Below are 21,417 nucleotides of genomic sequence, written 5' to 3' on the forward strand. Positions count from 1 at the left end.
AATTAAATATTAAATAAATTTTATGCATTTATAACAAATTAGCAACAATGCAATCGTATATGCTAACATACCGTATGTACCGTATTTGCAGCTTACCGACAGTATATACGGTATGTTGTAAATACGGTATGATACAAATACAGTATGCTTAAATACGGTATGATGCAAATACGGTATACTGTAAATACGGTATGATGCAAATATGGTATGTTGTAAATATGGTATTTGCAGCTTACCGTAATTTCACCTTACCGTATTTACATCTTACCGTATTTACAGGCAACTTACCGTATTTGCAGTTTATCGTAAATGCTGTTTACCGTATTTGTAAGGAAATTATCGTATTTGCAGCTTACCTAACGTATTTGTAGTAAGTATATACTGCCTACCGTGTTTACAGTTTACTGTATATATCGATTTTTGCACTTACAAAAATCGAGAATGCAAACATCGAACATTCACTTACCAAACAAAATGTAGAAAAAAAAATTTCAAATTTTTATTTTTTCAACATAAGCATAAAATAAATATTAAAATAAATGAATGACAAAATATAAACGTATATGAATATGCAAATCAATTTATAAATTTGTGCTCAATCTTCAATTTTCCAATATTGAATTACACAAAATTTAGAAATATAATATTTACATTTAACTTAATCATATGAAAACTATCAAAGAATACAAGCAAAATAGTTTATATAACTTCGTATATTTCTTATTCAAGTATAAAATATACAAACACATTTTTTTACTGTTGCAATTGTAAAAATAATTTACAATTATTTTCTTATATCATAAAAATATTTCTAGATATTACTTCAAAATTTTTCCTAAAAACTAAAATTTATATACTAATAAAAATACGATAAATATAAAATTTGTACAACGCACCCAACTGGCTACTATATTAAAATGCAGTAAAAACTTGAAACAATCACATCCTCGTTGATAAAAGAAAAAAAAAAATGATAAAATAAAATAATTACGCAACATATTCTCCTCTCGAATTAAAATGAAATAAAAACCCTAATCACTCACCGTGTTCGAGAATGACAATCACACAGAGTTTGAACTGCAACTGGTGTTTCCTTCTGCTATTGCGCCCCCTCACTTGGATCGCATTTTGAAATTTATCGTAACATTCATTTTGAGTGGTTAGAATCTAGCCTATTGATCGATCGATGGCGGAGGAGGCGGCGGCGGTGGAGAGGAACGGCGACGATCAGAGTGAGACTAGCGATTACACGTCGGAAGACGAGGGGACGGAGGACTACAGGCGCGGGGGGTACCACGCTGTGCGAATCGGTGACACATTCAGGCCGGTCGATATGTAGTTCAAAGCTCGGCTAGGGTCCTTTCTCCATCGTCTGGCTCGCTTGGGCCTTTTGGTACGCACAATTCGGTAGTTTTTACAGATATATTTTTCTTCTTTATCTTAATATGTATGTTTTAAAGATACATGTAAAATTGTCTCAGTTTAATTGCATCATATCCATTTTCTGTTACTTTTTATAGCTTATTGCTAATGATCTTAAGGTATTCTATGATGATATATCTTAGCCTGAGAAATGGAAAAATATAGATATCAATAGTAGTAATAGATAGTTTAATCTTATTGGCAGAGTTTCTTGTACTCATTGTCTGTTATTTTGAGATAAAAATGTTTACTCTGGCCCTAGAGGGTATGCTCAACATACCCGTATTGTCTACTTAAGTAGCTTATAGTTACAACTGAAAGATTAGCTGGCCCGGGAAGGTATACTCAACCACAATAGCTTCCAGTGTGCGTATTATTTTACTAAGATTCATATGATGTACATAAAGATGTTGTGATGAGTGACAAAAAGGGACTCATGTAGGATGTAGCTGGTGTCCAATCTGTTCATAGCCAGGCTTAGTTTGTGTTGTAGTTGTAAATGAAGAATGAAAATGTTTGTTTTTAATTTGCACTCTGGTTGATAACAAATAAGATCATCAATTCTATATATATTATAATTATGTTCTGTGTTTGATGAAGATAAGAAGTTATTGGTTTAAAGCGAGTGAAAAGGTGATATCGACGCCAATGCGTGTGGGAAAAAACGAATGGAGCAAATGCACAAGTCTTCAACCCCAACTTCTCTCTCTCTCTCTTGCTTTGAACTAACACACACGTACGAAGAGTGAGAGTGAAATGCACATTATTAATTGTGTTTAGCTTTACAACCTGCTTACTGTCAATTAGCCGTGAATATATTATTGTTTCCTTATTTGGTTACATGTTTGATAATAGCAGTACGTAGCTCTTAAAGTTCAAAAGAGTGCGCAGCACTACACTGAAGCAGCAATGGACGAGATCACTATATTAAAACAGATTGCCGAGGGAGACCCTGAAGATAAGAAATGTGTTGTAAAGCTTTTGGACCACTTTAAGCATTCAGGGTCAAATGGGCAGCATGTTTGTATGGTTTTTGAATACTTGGGTGACAATCTTTTGACCCTAATTAAATATTCAGACTACAGAGGAATTCCTCTTCATATGGTTAAAGAAATTTGCTTCCATATTTTAGTCGGATTGGATTATTTGCACTGGCATCTGTCAATCACACACAGACTTGAAACCAGAGAACATATTACTTCTTTCAATGATCGATCCAGCTCTTTATCCGACAAAGTCAGATGCGCCTCGTCTTGCCATTCAGTAAAAGCAAGATCCTGTCTGAGTCTGGGACTTCTAAAGATGCAAAGAGCTCAAATGGAGACCTGACCAAGAACCAGAAAAAGAAAATCCGAAAAAAGGCTAAGCGAGCAGCTCAAAAGTGTGGGGGGAAGGAAGCTTCTGACAATGATGAGCCAGATAATGAGGCTAGTAGTCCTGTTGATTGTCATAATGTTGAAAAAAAAGGCACATTTTTCTTGACATCTTATTTGCTTCCATAACTACTTTTTGTTTAATTTCATCTTCTCTATCAGTATAGATCTGTTATTTTCTCATCAAACACTTGTAATGTTGATACTCTCTCTTTTGGATTGATTATTTCTCATTTGTTTTTTTCCCCCTCTCTTCCACCCAAACTTTGTTACTACCAGTGATAATGTACTGTCTCTGGAAAGTGAATCTGACAATTGGACATTGATGACCGTTTCTTCACTAAGATTTGAGTATTCGAATATATGATCTGAGCAGGGTTGGTTATGAGAGACTGTGGTGCAAAATTTTACATGTGTTTGAGTTATTATTCGTGGTGATTATATGGATGCGGTAGTTGCGCATTTTTGTTGCCGCCTTTAGTTTGCTTCTTTTCCATCTCACGTCTTCTATTCACGTGTTTCTTTTGCGGTAATATCTATGCATCTCTTCGATTTTGAAGTCGAAGGTAAGAGGTTGATGTGATAAGATTTTGAGCTTTGATGGAGATGAAATATCTTTTGCAGATTCTATCAAAGTATTTGTTATTTGATAGTAAGCTGATAACTGCTGTATTTTCATTTAGCTTTTTTGTGACTGGTTCAATTCTGGCTTCTTTTTAAGTTAAGGAAACTATTCAGATTATGCTTGTGTTTTTACTTTTCTTTTCCTTCCCAATGTCTAGTTTCATAATGCGCTGTCTCGATCAACCTCTGGATCAAATTTGTAAAAATACTTATATGAGTTACATATATTGGTTTCTGGTAAAGTTGATTTATTATTTATTTTAAGTGCTTTTCTTTGAAGGATCATTTGGCCTTGACGATGGAGCTTCTTGGTATGATGCCACGGAAGGTGAGAATATTTCTACACTGCTTGTTAGGAAGCAAATTAGGATGATTCGTTTCCCCTTCTTTAAATCTGTGGACTAGATCAATTTTGTGAAGTTAGGAACCTTTGATAATTTTATCCGTATGAAGTCACCAATTTCCCATGCTTCACAAACATCTTGCAGGTTGCCTTAGGTGGGCACTATTCCCGAGAATTATTTAATAGATATGGAGATTTGAGACGTATACGACGATTAAAATTTTGGCGTCTTAATAAGGTGATTAGGGAGAAATATGAGTTTAGTGAGCAGGATGCAAATGACCAGGCAGATTTCCTGGTCCAGATACTCAATTTTGTGCCAGAGAAAAGGCCAACAGCAGCACAATTTCTTAATCATCCATGGATCAGTGCAGGCACTAAGAGACTCACCCCTTCTCTGTCTCAACTCCATTCAATGGGAAACAATTGTGCAGAAAAGAAGAGGGAAAAGGATGAGAGGGAGGCGATGGAGGATGGAGTGGGAAACATGGCTATTGATGGAGCACCAAAACCAGTTAAATATTCTCAACCTACGGTGAACCCTCCAAAACAGCCCTAGTCAATGTGATTGTCTGTTGTCTTCAAATGAGTTTTACCCTTTGCCTCTTCGAAAATTTCTGTGATTTACTTATTTATATTTTCCCTTTTATGTCAGGGACTGCTTCTTTCCAATTCTTTATTCAAGTGCTTAGGAGAATGAGAACTGGAAGAATGTAACTTCTTGAAGCAATGGTACATGTACGGGGAAAATTTACTGGGAGTTTTACAGAATGTCACATGGCAATATTTCATTGAGTAATGCTATTTGTCCCCAGTGGGGATTCAACCCCAGTCTACGTGGCGCTATTATGACATTCAATGATAGGTGAAATTAGATGACTTATTTAATTTCACCTTTCATTCAACCTATCATACAACGCCACGTAGACTGGGGGATAAATCCCCACTGGGGCTACATAACATTATTCTATTTCATTGGGTTTTGAGCAAAAAACATAGTTAAAATAGCCTATTAGATGCTGCCAAACAGGTGCTGACAATTCGGCACCTGTAAAACTTCCACTAAATTTCAACTGTATAAGTATCATTTCTGAACTTCTTGTTCTCAATGCATATTTCTCTGTAAAATGTTTATTTTCTATACTGGGGCATATGTTTCAGAATTGCCTCAGATTATGATTGGTTAGACCATAATTGTTTATTGGTGCACTGTGACATATCTCTATGACAATACTTAGAGAAATTTGAACTTGCTCTGCCAAAGTCAAACATGCCAAATCCTTAGCATGGTGGTAGGTACAAGAACATTGTGTTGATCTGCAAGCCATGATGAGTTTGATGGAACCTAAAACCATTGTTTAATTGATATCATAACTGACCCGAGCATCGACTTGACCAAAACATTGAGTCGTCAAGTGAATGTTTAAAAGGTGGGTTAGTGGTTGGACCGGTGGATTATTAACAGTATTTCAATGAATGTGTGATTAAGAAATAAGTAAAAGTAATAAATACTTCAAAATGTATAGGTAAAAATCAAGTTTGACCAACTTACAAGTTATTATCAACTTTGCCAACTAACAAGTTAATCACTAGCAAGACAAATGTTGCTTTAATTTGTTAGGAATAGTGTGGGCTGCTTTAATTTGTTAGGAATAGTGTGAGCTTTGGAGGAATAGGAGTGGCACAAGAAGCCTTTATTAACCAAACTTCTTACAATATTTTTCATATCTTTTCTATATTATTTTTACTTAATTGCCCGCATAATTCAAGAGAACTTTGATAAAAATAAATTATAAACCTAAATATAATTCGTGTAAAAATGAATATGAAAATTATAAATTTTCTTGATTTGATTAGCTTTGATTTAATAATATATTTTCTTCATTATTTTTACCTTTCTAGCACCTTTCGCAAAATCGTCTCGCAACCTCTCTAATTCTTTTTTCATGCAATTACTTTAATTAGAGTGTATTTGATTGGTATAAAAATTATCATTTAGAAAAGAAAATATTTTCTTTATTTTGAGGAAATTAAAAATCTACTTCCTCCCAAGCTTTAAACACAAGGAAAATTAGCCATATTTTTAAAAGTCGAAAAATATTTCCATTGAAAACATAGTAATCAAATACTCAAAAGTAAAAATTTGGATGAAAAATTGATATTTTCCACGAAAAATAAATGTTATCAACTCTTACTTCAATATTATTATTTATTTAATTTGCACCCCATATTAATGTAATTACTTTAAAATCGGAGGAGTCTATTGATAGGCCACTGTATGAACAGGCCCCATCACCAGTCCCACGTTCTCTTTGCCTGACGCTGCATATATATATCAGACATTGTTTACCATCACCAGTCCCACGTTCTCTTTGCCTCACGCTGCATATATATATCAGACATTGTTTACTGTGAAACACAGTAAAAATGTCTGCACGCAGGGGAGGCGAAGGTCGCGGCCAGCAGCCGAAGCCGTCATCCGGACGTGGCGGCCGAGGCAGCACTCTAGACCCGTCTGTTTCGTCCTCTTCTAAGCCGACGCAACCGGATCAGCTACCACCGGTATCTTCGAAGTGCATGAGGCCCCCGAGACCAGGTTTCGGCACAGCTGGAAGAAAGGTGATCGTGAGAGCGAATCACTTTCTGGTTCAGCTGGCTGAGACAGTTCTGACACAATACCATGTGAGGATGTGTTTTTCATTTCTTCTGTGTTGATATATGCAATGCTATATGTTTTATTTGTCTGACTAATCCTGTATATGCATTTATTTATAACTATGTTGGCAGGTTTCTATCACTCCTGAGGTGACGTCAAAGAAAGTGTGCAGGGAAATTATGGGCCAACTTATCAAAACTTACGGTGCTTCTCATCTGAGTAAGCGGATGTTGGCCTATGATGGAAGAAAGATTGCTTACTCCGCAGCTCCACTGCCCTTTACATCCATGGATTTTGTTGTCAAGCTTATTGACAAAGATGGATCCAGGTGAATTCTTATGGATTAAAAGCAGCAAGCATTTATCTGATTTGATGTAATGTTTTGTACTTACCTGTGGCGTGGCTGATATTTGGAACTTTTGAGATCTTTTATTTGATTACTTGTTTCTACAATATATCAATGTTTGAGTGTTAAATATGGAATTACTAAAGGTTTTGGGAATTATCTCTGATGATTTCTTTATTTGTGTATTGTGTTACATTTATAGGAAAACTATACATAATTCTAGGAACTAATAAAATCAAAATACAACTGAAAGATTCAGATATATCAAAATATGAACTAACTAAAAAACTAATTCCTAGATATGTGGGATTCAAATTTGACTCCCATCAATCTGGATTGCCTATCTCTTCTCACCCTGATACATAAATTCATATTTGTTTTTCTGGTTTCAATATCACTAACTTTCTGTCCTTAAATTTCAGTTATAAAGCTGCAAAAAGGTCCTTCTTTCCTCCACAGTTGGGAGGGAGGAATCTTGGTGATGGGTTGGTATGTTGGAAAGGATTCTATCAAAGTCTACGTCCAACCCAGATGGGCCTTTCTCTAAACGTTGGTAGGCTATGTTTTTAGATGTTTTTATGCCCAGATTTATGGTTTGTTGCCCTGTGGTATTTTCCACTATTCCATAAGCATGTTTTCTCATTTATGAAGCTAAAATTAATTTATTCAGCCATAGTTCTAAAGCTGACTGTTTCGGGTACATGGGGATCACTACTTGATTCAATTTTTTGAATGCCATTTGCAGACATGTCCGCCGAAGCATTTTATGAGCCGATTCTAGTTTCTGATTTTGTTGCCAAGTACTTGCGTAGGGATCTAACAATGCCCTTGTCATCTCAAGATCGAATTAAGGTATGACTGACTAGGCATTTAGTGCAGGATTTTACTTTATTTCTAAGAACTGAAAGGTTCCGCAAATTTAAAAAACAGGTAATTATGAACTATGATATCTTCAGTACCAATGTGTCATAACTCACGCGATGGAAAATGTTATGTTTGTCTAATGAGAACTGTTTTATGGCAGAAACATGAGGGGTTTACTAGATATAATTGTTGTCTAATAGTTATATCCATTTCCATCCATTTTTTTGCTTTCGTCTATATATTAGAAAGTAATTTATCTGCTTTGATTTTTTAGGTGAAAAGGACTTTGACAGGTCTTAGAGTTGAGCTCAATCATACGGAGCGTGTCAAACATTACAAAATATCAGGCGTGTCAACTGTACCAGCACAACAGTTGATGTAAGCTCATTCATTTCTTATTTGAGTTTAATTTGTATTAATTTGGTTGTGACAGAATAGTGTTGGGACAATTCAAAAGTTGTTAACATGTTGCAAATTTTTTAGTTATATCATGTAGAAAAATTATGTTATCCTTTCCTTATAATCATTTTCAATTTTCATCATCTCTTTTCCTTCTCTGCAGCTTGGCATTTTCAGTTAACATTATTGTTAATTTAACATAATCTAAGCAAAGTTGAGAAACCCATTGCTGGAAAAATATGGCAGCAATTCACTTAGCTGCTGGATCTGTTTTCTCATATTTATATATGATATACGATTGCAATCAATAAACCAAATAAATAAAAAAGACTAAACTACCCTTTCTTATGAAATAAAAGGAATAAAAGGTAAATAAATACATATATATACATGTTAACAAGTATAACTATTTTATAATTATTAACTGATTTGCTTTTTATAATTGAATCACGCTATAATTCAATATTTGGGTTTTGATCTTTTCCTTCCAACGGAGTAGGTTTTCCTTGGATGATACGGGGACAAAAATATCTGTAGTGCAGTATTTTCGACAAAAGTACAATATTGTGCTCAAGTTTCCACACTTGCCTGCAATTCAGGCTGGCACAAAGGCTACATATTTTCCAATGGAGGTTTGTTTTGATTATTCTGTCTGCGGTTTTCCATGGACCTTGCCTCTGGATTTTATATAATGGTGTGTTCTTTCTTTACAGGTTTGTAAGATTGTTGACGGGCAAAGGTATTCACAAAAGTTGAACGAGAAACAAGTTATTGCACTTTTAAAAGCAACCTGCCTACGTCCACAACAAAGAGAACAAAGCATCATTGAGGCATTGATATTTAAGATCCGAGCATTTCTTCTTTTCTCATTTATTTCTTTATAGCTATATCTTAACAATTATTTAGACAAAGCAACTATTTGTTTTATAATAATTTGGTTTACGTGTAGATGGTTAACTCTAACAATTACAATGGTGACATGCTTGTGAACAAAGAGTTTGGGATTCAGGTTTGGCCTGAACTCTCATCCATTGAAGCAAGGGTTTTGCCAGCCCCAGTGGTAAATTTTGTTAATATTTGTTTACTGAATTACTTTAATTATGCTTCTTCTGCGACTTCTGACATTCTGCTACCTCGGATGTCAGTTGAAATATCATGAGACTGGACGTGAATCTCGTGTTGAGCCAAGAGTAGGAGTATGGAATATGATTAACAAGGTGACTGTTCTTAGCTGAATGATGTGTTTTCAGGCTGTTTTAACCCTGTCAGCATAGATATCTTTAGAAGCATAGTTCGATTTGTTTCTTTATTCACATAATGAAAGTTCAATAAGTGAATTGAATGAGCACGTTGCCTCTTAAACGTATTGTTTCCTTTCCAATACAAATTATTTAAAATTATTAATTCATTACCCTACATTATCTCACGTCTGACTTCACGTTGAATTATAATTTGTAGATGTTGTTGAGTTTCACTTTCTGAATATTATTTTTATTTTTTTTCTGTTGTCAAAGTTGTCTTCAATGAAAACATTTGTGTTCTTGTTTAGAAAATGATTAATGCTGGCAAAGTGGAATTCTGGACATGCATTAACTTTTCGCGGAGTTCCAATATTGTTGATGTAGATAGGTTCTGCAATGAATTAATTGACATGTGTAATAGTAAAGGGATGGTATGGCCTTTTAATCTTTGCATTGAGTTGTGCTTTGGCAAGCATTCACTGCACTTCAAATGTTAGTTACAGAATCTTGTGCTTGCTTTTAGGAATTCAATCGAAGACCTTTGGTTCCTATTCGATTTGCTAATTCTCGTGAGATAGAGAAGGCTCTCTTTGATTTGCACAATGATTCTGCAACTAGACTGGCAAGCTTGAAACTGACCGGGAAACAACTTCAGTTGCTAATAGTCGTTTTACCTGATGTCAGGGGGTCTTATGGTTAGCTATAAACCTTTCGGATTCAAAATTTCTAAAGCGATTCATTATCTTGAATTGTGGTATTTTGTTTTTCAGGTCAGATCAAGCGAGTTTGCGAAACAGAGTTGGGAATTGTCTCGCAATGTTGTCAGCCCAGTAACGCATCTAGTTACTCTAAAATATATCTTGAGAATGTTGCTCTAAAAGTCAATGTGAAGGTTTGCTAGGATATCATGTGCCCAAATAGTCTACTTCGATCTTCAATTTCCTTCCTACTCTAAATAAATTGCTCCTTGTCTTCTCTATTTTTTTTTTCATGGTTAAATTTCCAACTAGGTTGGTGGCCAAAATACTGTTCTGGAGCAGGCTTTTGAAAAAAGAATGCCTTTTCTAACTGATAGCCCTACAATCATATTTGGGGCGGATGTAACTCATCCTGAACCAGGGGAGGATTCCAGCCCTTCCATTGCTGCAGTATGTTGAAACTTCTCTCTATTGCTCCTCCCCTCTTTTGAAAAGGAAAGATAAGAGTTGAGACCGTATTATTTACAGGTAGTGGCTTCAGTCGACTGGCCAGGAGCAACAAAGTACAGAGGGTTGGTTTCTGCACAATCTCCTCGGGAAGAGATCATACAAGATCTCTACAAAACAACTGAAGGTCCTAATGGAGGCATTGTTCATGGTGGCATGATAAGGTCCCTTAACATTACCTCTTAAGTCTAATGTTTTTCCTCTTCCTCTCTTACCATTCACTTCCATTTTGTAGGGAACTGTTGATTGCATTCAGAGATTCTGTTGGTAATCTGCCTCAGAGAATTATCTTCTACCGGTTAATAGACTTAAACCATTCTTTCAATTGTTTCTGTGTTTTGCTACACATGCTGTGAAATGTAATGCTGATATTTTTTGAATGACAGTGATGGAGTTGGTGAAGAGCAGTTTTACCAAGTTCTTTTGCATGAAATGAATGCAATCCGGAGGGTATGTGATCTTTAGGTTTCTTTATCCATTTTTTTCTTTTAACTTTAAAAGTATTTAGTTTACGTGGTGTGTTCCTTACCATATTGTATCTCAATTGGAGCTTTCTTCAGGCTTGTTTTTCAATGGACAAACATTACCTACCAACTGTTACCTTTGTTGTGGTTCAAAAAAGGCACCATACACGTTTCTTCCCTGCCAATCATGGGGATCGAAATACAACAGACAAGAGTGGAAACATTTTGCCAGGTAGGAAATTTTTTGGTTCATACACGGAGCAGCATCTGTCACTTGTTTTTCCTGTATTTGATCATGTGGTTTACTTCGATAATCAGGTACTGTCATTGATACCAAGATATGCCACCCCAGCGGGTTTGATTTCTTCCTCTGTAGCCATGCTGGGACTCAGGTACTTCGATTCATGCTGTTTAGTCAGTTTGCAGGCATTATCTTTGTATATACGTGCATTTGCTTTGTAAGAAATGCATACAGAGCGTAGATTATCTTTAATAGGATATGTATTGACGCTTTGCTTTAGATTTCTGATATACTTTTATACGTCAAACAGGGAACTAGCCGCCCCACACATTACCATGTGCTGTTTGATGAGAACAAATTCAATGCTGATGGTCTGCAGCTGTTAACCAACAGTTTGTGTTATACGTAAGATTACACTGCCTATCTTTGTAATGAAATTTAATTTTTAGTTTTATGAATGAAGAGCTTTACTTGGTTCATTACTTACCTGAACTCTCACTCTTTCAGGTATGCTAGGTGTACTCGATCGGTCTCTATAGGTTAGTTAAGCCTCTTTTCATTGTGTTCATTTTACTCGGTTTTATTACAGACGAGATTTGTTAAGATCAAGATTTTAGTTTGCTTATATTTATCTGGGTTATTGTGTAGTTCCTCCTGTTTATTATGCCCATTTGGCTGCATTTCGTGCTCGATACTATGTCGAAGGTGGTGAGCTCTCTAACAGTAGATCTGCTCCTGGAAGAGACATGGCAACAAGGGAGAAGAATTTGGAGGTTCGCTCACTCCCTGCAATTAAGGATAATGTCAAGGACGTGATGTTTTATTGCTAGAGAGCACTTTATTTTTTATTTTTTTGGCTAATAGTTTCTCAAGAATAGGTTACTCGAATACATGCTAAATCCCAAGTACAAGAATGGATGACTACGTCACAGAAACGTTGATTTACTGTCAACTTACAAGCACAAGTAAATAGCCAAAACAGTTTATTTTTTGAGAATCTAATTGCGTACAACTTATGGAAAGTAGTTTACCCAGTGATCATCGTTCCAGCCCCTTCGTCAGTGAGAATCTCAAGAAGTAGTGAATGCAATCGTAATACAATCGTAATACAATCGTTTACCATGTCACGGCTTACTCACTATAAACTTCATCAATTAGCAATCGTAATACAATCGTTTCACGAAGTGAACACCGGAATTCTAATGCATTTGGTTTATGACGTATAACTACCCCTATATTCATGCTTTCGGATTACTATTGGTTCGAAACTCGTGATCACGTATTAAAATCCACTTACGTGTTCACAAGTGGGCGCCACACATGTTGGCCACATTCTTTCAAAAAGTGAGGTCAACAAGAAACATCCAAGCTCAATGAATGGAACAAATTACAGCAGAGACCTTAGATATACATGCGTAGAGTGCATAATGGTCACCAATCATATCAATATGTATAAAAGATAAATGGAATAAAATTACTGAATTCTCAGAAAACAGTCATCATTTAGAGCTCCATATTCTTCAAAACGCAAGGAAATTCACACCAATGCAGTGTAAAATTCTCCAAGTTTTCAGGTTTTCTCATCGTACCGGATTCTACATTATAATAGAGGAGACCTTTGCCTACTTTTGGAATAAAAACCAGCTCTTCAACATGACCAGCCAATACACTTGTTAGTGGCACAATGGCGTTGCATATAGATGAAAAATTGATGTAATATTCTGAAACCCACAAACTATTTTTTGGGTCTTCCAGCCTCCAAATTTTCACAATTGCCTTTCCTTTGGAACAGTGTGCCAAACATAAACACTCCTTTAACTCTACCAAGTAGGCAACGGCATCAGGATCGAGCTTTGGGCATGAAATGATTTGGGATTCTTCCTCATCCAAATCCAAGGCAAGAATAGAACTGGTTTCAAAACAATTCCTTAACGTTGGGTTATTTATCTGCCAAAAAATCATTCCATTAACAAACACAGAAGTGATGCTAAGTTTTTCAAAAGGACGTGTTTCAATCAATCTCCACGAATCTGATTTGAATCTTAGACGATCAGTTAGACTGAAAAGTTCACACCCCATACTCATGCTGAAATACTCCGTGAACCACCGAACAATTTTGAATTCTCCTGCAACAGATGAGTACCCTAAACCTATACCTACACGACGACGATGATCAGGATCAGGAAGAATTGCTTTCTCTTGGGTGCTCAGATTACAAATAGAAATATTTAGTTGAACCAAACATACAAGATTATGACACGAGATTACGGTATCAATATGATTATTCTTTATAGGGAAATAGTAATTTTCCTGAATCCTTTCGTTAACTGCATCCACGATGGATATGCGAACAGAGAATTTTACCACATTCCAATCAACATATCGGTCGAAAAGACTACAGTGCCAAATATATAGATAAGGTTTTCGATGAAGTCGTTGGTGGCGCAAAGCTTTGACAAAGCCAGGATGAGGAGAAGATATCAAGCTGTGCCATTCTTTGGAAACACAGGTGAACCTGCAAAGAGACTTGTCAGGGAGTCTGGATAGCACGTCAACTAATAAGTCGGTTGGTAGTTCATTCAAACTCATATTTTTCTTCTCTACAAATTGTTCTTCCATCAAGAGACGGAGGAAGATATTTGCTTCGTGTGCAAGTTAAATTTTGGTTTTGGGAACGTTTCTTTATTGCTTCTGAATAGAACACAAATCAGTACGGGAACTCTACATATATATTGCTATCTAGTCAATTACACAAGGAATGGAATAAACAATAATATGACAAAGATAATTACAAATCATTACAGATGGAAATTTCCTTCTATGCTAATATATGGAGATTTATTCCTTTAATAGTGTGTGTCTTTCTTGTGATAAAAAAAAATAATAATAATAATTCTTTTGAATTCATTGTAGTATTTATATATGGAACTTGCCATCAAGAGATTAGGAGTACACAGTATATTCTCCACGATTAATTACAAAAAGTGGGGATTGGAAACCCTAATTTGGCGGCTATTGTAATCAAAGATAATTCTGATTTTTTTTTTTAAATAATTTTTTTATCTCTAGCATTTTTATTAATTCTTCAATCTTAAAATTAACTCTGCTATTGAAAAATTAAAAAGTTTAACACTACTGGTGGAAAACCCCATTAGTCCCTGAACTCTTAGATGATGCAGAAAGACACCCTAGACATAGAACTTGTTTGAATTAGTTAAAAAAGTTGATAAAAATTTAAGTGAAAACTTAAAAAATTATTTTAACCACATATTTTATGAAAACTATAACTTTTTATCAATTTTTCAATCACACTTTTATTTTTTTTTTTTTTTTTTACAAAATCAAACAAGAGCTCAAGTGATACGGAACACCTCCTAATAAAAATAAGGACATAATTCTAAAAATGAAGACATCGGTCTCCTATCTTCACCTTGTCCACAACTCATTTTCACGTGAGGTCAAATTTAAAAATTAAGTATAAAGTTTCTCTCTTGTTAACTATGGTGTCGCGGTGTTGGCAGTGTAACATATGAGGTGGGTGGAAGAAGATGGCATTTTTCATTTTTATTATTTTATTCTTTTCTTTTCTTTCTTTTCTTTTGTTATTATTGTTTTTAAAAATTTTCATTTTCACTTTCAATATTGTAATTAAGATTAATGGAATGATTATTTAATTTTCGAAATATAATGGTTAAATGTGTCAGCTAATGGAAAAATAGATGAAATGCATCCGTTTGATGAATACTGCCTATTTTCCATATGTTAGAGGCGAAGTAAATCAGAAAAAAAAATGTTGGGAATCTTTACTGTAACTTACCCAAGAAATAAAACAAAAAGTTTCTGAAAATAAAATTAGTTAGCCTCAATTTTGTGTGTTGCTATATTGAAATGTATTTTTTGGGGATAGGATAAATGTTCCCTTGATGTATGGATTAAAAACCCAAATTATTTGAATTCATAATTTATATATCAAATATTATTTTAGTTTGAGTAATATAAATGACGTATATGATGATAACTATATTCATTATAATTAAATCATGTAATTAATCGAATTTTTTTTTATTGTTCAATATCCAATCGATTTAATGAAAAGTTTTTTTATTTACGTGTAATATTATTTTATAAAAAATTCTGTGATTGAAAAAAAGAGAGATATGAAAAAAAAAATTAATGGAGCCAAATACAAGTTGAGCCAAAATATAAGATTTTGTCGCTTAAATGGGGTTGAAATTTTTATTTAATCACCCAATTTTGATATATTTGAATTTAATCCTCCAAAATTTATATACATCTAAAACATTCAATATCGTCAATTAAATTAATTCACATCTTTTCGATTGAGTATTAAAAATATTGAACATTGTGGTGCTGCTATTTTGCCAGATTTGTATTTTTACGTCCAATAAAAAAATAGTTGACGTCATACCAAATAATATATATATATTTTTTAAAAAATGATGTAAATTATATTGAGAAATTTGTCGCGAAAAAATAACAAATATTAATAAAATAATTGATTTTTTAAGAAGAAAGATGAGTTATACGCATTTTTTAACACACACATTTGATGTACATTCAACTATTTTCGATATTCATTTAGATAATTTTATATGTCTATAATATAATTCTCGAAATGAATTTCAAGAGAATATAAAAGATATATGCAATCGACTACAGGACAATGGTCGATAAATTTTTAAAGTTAGATTATCGAAATTCTTAATTTTTTAAATGATCTCTCTTTTAACATTAAAAAAATACTAAGGAAAAAAAATTATTACGATACCTCCGAGCATCTTGAAGCAAATGCTCTATGATGCACGGAGCATTTGCTCCTGGGAGCCAGGAGCATTTGCTCCTAACAGCCAGGAGCAAATTTGCTCCTTGCGTGGGAGCAATTGCTCCGTGACATGGAGCAATTTTCTTCGTGTCACAAAGCATGTGCAACGAATTTTGTTTTTAAATGATGCTCCGTGTCAAATTTTTATTTTTTATTGGATTATTGATATTTTTTTTTTGTGTCAAAATTTTTTTTTTCACCAGATGATTTATTTATTTATTTTTATAGAAATCTACCATAAATTTTCTATATTCTTTTGAAATTCATTTCGAGAATTATATTATAAACAAATCAAATGATCTAAATAAATATCGAAAATAGTTAAAGTATATCAAACGTGTGTTAAAAAATGAGTATAACTCTTATTTTTTTCTTAAAAAAAAATCCATTATTTTATTAATGTTTATTATTTTGTCGCGATAATTTTCTCAATATAATTTACTTCATTTTTTTATGTACTTCATTTTTTTATGTGTACGACGTCAATTATTTTTCTTTTTGGACGTAAAAATTCCTAATAAAATTATTATAACTTTATAATTTATATGAGTTATAAATTGTTATACTATTTTTCTTACTTTTCTCCATTTCTTTACGCACCATGTATAAACATATATATATACACTTCTTTTCTTCATTCCTTTACGCAACAATTAATCAAATTTGTAGATTTATTGAAAGAAATAAATAGATATTTTGACACGGTAATATTACCTAAAAAATGACATAATGCACAAGTGGAAAACTAGTATAATATAAAAGCTAAAAAGTCAGATATTTTGTGGATACAGAAAACCACTAATTATTATGAAGCAATAAAGACAGGGACAACAAGAAGTCTACCTTGCTAGACTCAGGGAGCAACTCGTATGCAATATGAGTGGAATGAAGTTCTTAGAAGAACGGAATATATATATATATATATAAACAGACTATGAATCAACGTTAGATTTTCATCCTCTCATTTTCATCTCCATCCGAATCAAACTATGTCAACAGTATATCAGCAAGATCCACACAATTCATAATATAATTACTAAAATTTCGAAGTTTGACTTACTTCCTTCTGTCCACTGGGGTTAAAAAAGGATCAGGACACTTAGAGCAGCGACAACACTTGACATTGGGTCCAGGCAATTCAATATAGCACCAAGTATAAGCATTTTAGCAAGTTTTGGCCCCATTGGAAGCATTGTCAAGGACATCAGCCAAACTTATAAGAGAATGCAACCTCAATAAGCATAAAATTGAGAAATTAGGAGTCTTATTCAATAGTCAAATTTTCAGTCTCATCCAAAGCCCCAATGATCTTTAAATATTCAATAGCATTTTGAACCTTAGCAGCAAATGTGAAGGAAAAGTTGTATAACAACCTCAAGACATTATTGTTGACATATGTTTTTCCATGTGAGTCATGATGCAAGCTCTTTCCATAAAACAGAAACATATTTGAATAAGCATTACCACTAGATTCTCAGGTGACTGCAATGCCCTTGACAGGAACTTGGAAATACTACCCAGTTTCAGACTTTTAATTTGCAAACAAAGAGACTGCAGCGGGGTCCTTAAAATTTCTGGTAATTGATAATCTGCAAAAGCATCATATACAAATCTTGGATAGAGATGATAACATTCTCCAGGCTGAACACGTCCAGCTCTTCATCTTCTCTGAAAATTTATGAAGAGATAAAGTTACTTCGGAATTTTTTAATACCAAAATAATATATTGAAGCAACTGTGAGCATTAAAATGTCCCTAGATCAGAGCATGCTCTAGCAGACAAATCAAACATCACATCCAGCAGCTAATGAGATATTCAGGAAGTAAAAAAAAATAAAAATGTTATCCTAAATAATTCTATAATGCACAGAGGAGTTATTCTTCCATTACACGGTTCTACACGTGTAGTTTCCTAAAAAGTTAACATTATTACACGATGATAACATTCGGAACCATACATCCAGGGTACATTATGCTGAGAAACTTTTGTTACAGGCACAAATGAGGCATTTAATAGCCTTTTTGTATTAAGTTTGATGGAGAAAATATTTTTATCAGCAATAATGGTAAAAGAACCGGTTTGTCTGTCATATGATGAACTTCAACTTTTGTTAAGCACAACAAAAGCCACTCATTCTCTATTTGAAATTGTTCAATGGCAGGGTGCTGCCTGGAATCATATTGTAGTAATGTAATGGCCACATTAACTTTTATTTTCGTGTGCCTGAAAGCGTGATAATTCTATCAGAATTACTTAAATGGTTTTGGGGAGTGTAATCTGAAAGTATTGCTGCCCTTACCAATGCAATAATTACATGCTCAAAATCTTAAGCTTCTATTTAGGCCACAACTAAAAATTCATAATCCAGAGATTCTTAGGTATAATTCTATCACAAATTGAGTAAAGTTGATGGTGTGTACACCAGTGACATAATAAGTAATAGATAAAACTGAAACTGAGGAGGGATCGAAGTACAAAAAAACCTTTCGTTTGTCCCCTTCACTGAAAATTTCAACCCGTTTTGGACCAGATGAGAAGAATCCCCGTCCAAGAGAACTGTATGCTACTATCCCAATGCCAAGTTCTCTAAACATTTCAACAATATAGTGAGGAAAAGGTGTGTTGCACGTTAGTTGCTAAATGTTAAATATACGTGTATGGTGGTTGTTGAACGGATATACATTCTTATAGAAGCAGCCAATCTAACAGCAGCCAATTCCTTCCAAACCTGCCATAGAGATATTAGGAATGCAATTAAATAGGCAGATTTAACAGTGGGATTATATAAAAAGGGCTTCTCAAATACGAAATCTCCATTGTTTACACATTCCACACCTGCCTATTCATTTCTAGCCGATGTACCCTCCATCAAGTCAATTTGTTTGGTAAAATATAAATGATAGGATATGAATTGTTTCTAAAGATTCCCTTCTTATGCTTCATTGCCAGAAAACAGTAACAAAATCCCTTTTAAAACACGTATAAGATTCAAGTAAGATAGAAGAACTGTTTTTAATATTCTTCTAACTCTAAAATGTCCAAGCCTGAATCTCAATTAATCACCTTCCTTTTCACTCTTTTTAATTCCAGTAGTAAACACAGCACAAAGAAACACACTCTTCAAATACTGAACCATTAGCAATTTTAACATCGTTAATGTAGCTTGGAACAAGCTTGTAAGAAGTTAAACCTTGAGCAATATTTCTTAACTTTCAAGTAGCTCTAACAATTTGATAGTAAAATCATGGCTCCCGTGAAATATCCCTTCTGCCTATAATATACAGCTACAGCAGCTAAAATTTGTACAGAATGAACCACAAGTTCAATCCTGCAAAATCACAAAATCTGATTGGCAAGTGAGAATAGTTAAATGGCTTGCACGAGGAATGATGAACAAAATGGATAACAAGTTAAACAATGATAAACACTTCCCAGACATACTTCTGACTATATAATTAAATATGCAAAGGTAATATGATAGAGGAAACTTAAGAAAATCTGATGGGGATCAATCCCAGTTAAAATAACATTTTCATCATTTCAAAAGTCCTTGGTTATTTGCAGAAGGATAAAATTCCCAATATTACCACTTTTCATCTAATTTATATTGCTAATGACAAAGATCAAGAAGGGGTCATACCATATTTCTTCTTATCCTTGATCAGTGTTACCCGGGCACTTGAATCTAGAGAACATTAAGCTCTGAACTATACCTAAAAAGGAATAGAGTGTTGGCTTGAGATTGTTATCATGAGTGAAAATAACAACAATATCAATTATCTATACCAGAAGATGAAATAGAGATTACAAATACTCACAAAGTTGGTAAAATCCTTAACTTTCCAATTGATGACAAGAATCTTAGATCTTATCTATGAATATCAACATCATTATGCTAATAATAATTACAATCATAGCTATTATTATTGGTAAAACTTTCGGATCAAATATAGAAACCAAAACTGGACACAAGATTTTTGAAGCATAACAATAAGAGTTTATAGATGAAAAATTGAAACTGTAATTCCAATTTTGTATTTTTCTCTCATTCAAAAATAATTTTCATCCAAAAAATGGCTCGTCTTCAATTGCTACTTGAGCTTTGGTTGCCTCAAATTAAGATGAAACAATATCTGTGACTAATGTCATCATGTAAAACTTAACTAAAATGGCACTATCAAATGCTATGAAATAGAACCAAGAACATAGCATGTACCAAACAATAGAACTGTTGTTCTGTTTTCCTTTTCCTCTTCGTTGTTAGGGCTGACGGGCTAATGAGAGGATGACAAGAAACTTCTAATAATCAAGTCAGGTTCAAATGGAAGATTTAGGAAATTGAGTATTCTCACACTAATTTCTTGTCCTTTTCCTACTTGCTAGTTCTTAAGAAAGTCTATTTTAGCAAGACGTCAATATTCAACCATAAAAGATTGCGATTGGATATTAGTTCCATTTCATCAATTTTGGCCACAAACTCAACTCATTAACTCTCCATGAGCCCTTTATTTAGCATTAAGAACTAAGAACAAAGGCAATATTGAGAAAACAATATACTTGTTGAGTGCTTTTATTGAGGAAGATGTTTTGTCGCAAAGTATCAAAATCGATATTTGCTATGGTCTCTCAAAGAATGATTTGTTAGATGAAAACAAATGAGTTTCGATTGAACTTGAGAAGAACCAATCTTCCAACTGTCAAAAAACCAAAAGCATTAACACGCCTTTTAAAAGGAAAACCCCTAAACCCACACAGATTTAGCAAGGGATGAACCCTTTACAAAGCAATGGTTTTACCAAAAGATATCAAATTCCTCGCACGTTACTTGCGTGTCTCTTCCTGATAAGCATACACCTATTCCATTAATATACAGGGAAATTGAAAATTCTATATAGATGCAAAGTAAGGAAATAAATTGCTTGGCATGAACAAAATCCCAATTTGTGAAGTTCCATTCCCAAAATAACATTCTACTTTTTTTTTTTTCACAAACAAAGATAGAGGCATTAGTTTACAAACGTGTTCGATTCAATCAATCTCACAAAAAAACCAAAACCCACAATCTCAACCCCTCAAAATGATAGATAAAAATATAAGAAATAAACTTTACCTGTGGAATAGAGTAAGTGATTGCGGAAACTTTGTGAATTGGAGAATGAAGTGTAGAAGCAGGGTCGGCCCTGAGAATTTTGAGGCCTAAGCGATTAATTATTATGAGGCCTTAATTTTTTTCTTTTTAAATTTATAACAAGTAGAGATACTTAAATATTTAAATTAAAACCACAGCTATATTTGAAAACCTTGGAAGTGCAACACAATATAACTTCAGTTTCCAATATCACTCTAAGTTAACTGGAATTCATCATACATTACTATTGTTTTAATGAGAATTCAC

The 21,417-nt window shown here is 33.8% G+C and overlaps 2 protein-coding genes and 1 long non-coding RNA gene across 9 annotated transcripts; 2 read left to right on the forward strand and 1 right to left on the reverse strand.

The window, feature by feature from the left end:
• The first annotated feature begins 972 nt into the window (after positions 1–972).
• LOC111386226 (SRSF protein kinase 1-like) lies at positions 973–4,953 on the forward strand. Of its 3 annotated transcripts, none has more exons than XM_023010677.1 (5): positions 973–1,393; positions 2,023–2,889; positions 3,700–3,747; positions 3,908–4,297; positions 4,418–4,953. In XM_023010677.1, the coding sequence occupies exons 2-5, from the start codon at positions 2,830–2,832 to the stop codon at positions 4,460–4,462; spliced, it is 543 nt and encodes a 180-aa protein (XP_022866445.1). In that variant the 5' UTR covers positions 973–1,393; positions 2,023–2,829; the 3' UTR covers positions 4,463–4,953. The 3 variants fall into 3 exon arrangements, with proteins under 3 accessions (XP_022866445.1, XP_022866446.1, XP_022866447.1); XM_023010678.1 differs by having other exon boundaries at positions 974–1,393; positions 3,908–4,326; XM_023010679.1 differs by having other exon boundaries at positions 974–1,393; positions 3,908–4,276.
• Positions 4,954–6,117: 1,164 nt separating this feature from the next.
• LOC111386223 (protein argonaute MEL1-like) lies at positions 6,118–12,175 on the forward strand. The gene is made up of 21 exons (XM_023010675.1): positions 6,118–6,444; positions 6,550–6,746; positions 7,187–7,317; positions 7,510–7,616; positions 7,903–8,006; positions 8,527–8,659; positions 8,741–8,857; positions 8,977–9,087; positions 9,173–9,244; positions 9,577–9,699; positions 9,792–9,963; positions 10,039–10,160; positions 10,279–10,416; positions 10,495–10,637; positions 10,709–10,771; positions 10,860–10,923; positions 11,034–11,169; positions 11,256–11,329; positions 11,489–11,583; positions 11,686–11,717; positions 11,827–12,175. The coding sequence occupies exons 1-21, from the start codon at positions 6,190–6,192 to the stop codon at positions 12,006–12,008; spliced, it is 2,571 nt and encodes an 856-aa protein (XP_022866443.1). The 5' UTR covers positions 6,118–6,189; the 3' UTR covers positions 12,009–12,175.
• Positions 12,176–13,598: 1,423 nt separating this feature from the next.
• LOC111386225 lies at positions 13,599–21,411 on the reverse strand. Of its 5 annotated transcripts, none has more exons than XR_002701180.1 (6): positions 21,133–21,411; positions 19,663–19,735; positions 19,213–19,350; positions 18,704–18,750; positions 18,506–18,608; positions 17,258–17,689 (listed from the first exon to the last, which is right to left on the reverse strand). It is a non-coding gene; the product is annotated as an uncharacterized LOC111386225 (long non-coding RNA). The 5 variants fall into 5 exon arrangements; XR_002701178.1 differs by having other exon boundaries at positions 19,213–19,367; XR_002701177.1 differs by adding an exon at positions 13,599–13,693 and having other exon boundaries at positions 17,082–17,689; positions 18,506–19,367.
• Positions 21,412–21,417: the final 6 nt, after the last annotated feature.

This window comes from Olea europaea, unplaced genomic scaffold, assembly GCF_002742605.1.
Source record: "Olea europaea var. sylvestris unplaced genomic scaffold, O_europaea_v1 scaffold3470, whole genome shotgun sequence".
In the NCBI taxonomy this organism is placed as follows: domain Eukaryota; kingdom Viridiplantae; phylum Streptophyta; class Magnoliopsida; order Lamiales; family Oleaceae; genus Olea; species Olea europaea.

Bases quoted from the DNA above. Each gene is read 5' to 3' on its own strand.
- LOC111386223 (XM_023010675.1), top strand. From the start codon at position 6,190: ATGTCTGCACGCAGGGGAGGCGAAGGTCGCGGCCAGCAGCCGAAGCCG. The intron at 8,007-8,526 runs GTAAGCTCATTC...CCAACGGAGTAG, and splicing joins GTACCAGCACAACAGTTGAT to GTTTTCCTTGGATGATACGG. The intron at 9,245-9,576 runs GTGACTGTTCTT...GTTCTTGTTTAG, and splicing joins TATGGAATATGATTAACAAG to AAAATGATTAATGCTGGCAA.
- LOC111386226 (XM_023010677.1), top strand. From the start codon at position 2,830: ATGATGAGCCAGATAATGAGGCTAGTAGTCCTGTTGATTGTCATAATG. The intron at 2,890-3,699 runs GCACATTTTTCT...TTTTCTTTGAAG, and splicing joins TCATAATGTTGAAAAAAAAG to GATCATTTGGCCTTGACGAT. The intron at 4,298-4,417 runs GTGAACCCTCCA...CTTTTATGTCAG, and splicing joins TTAAATATTCTCAACCTACG to GGACTGCTTCTTTCCAATTC.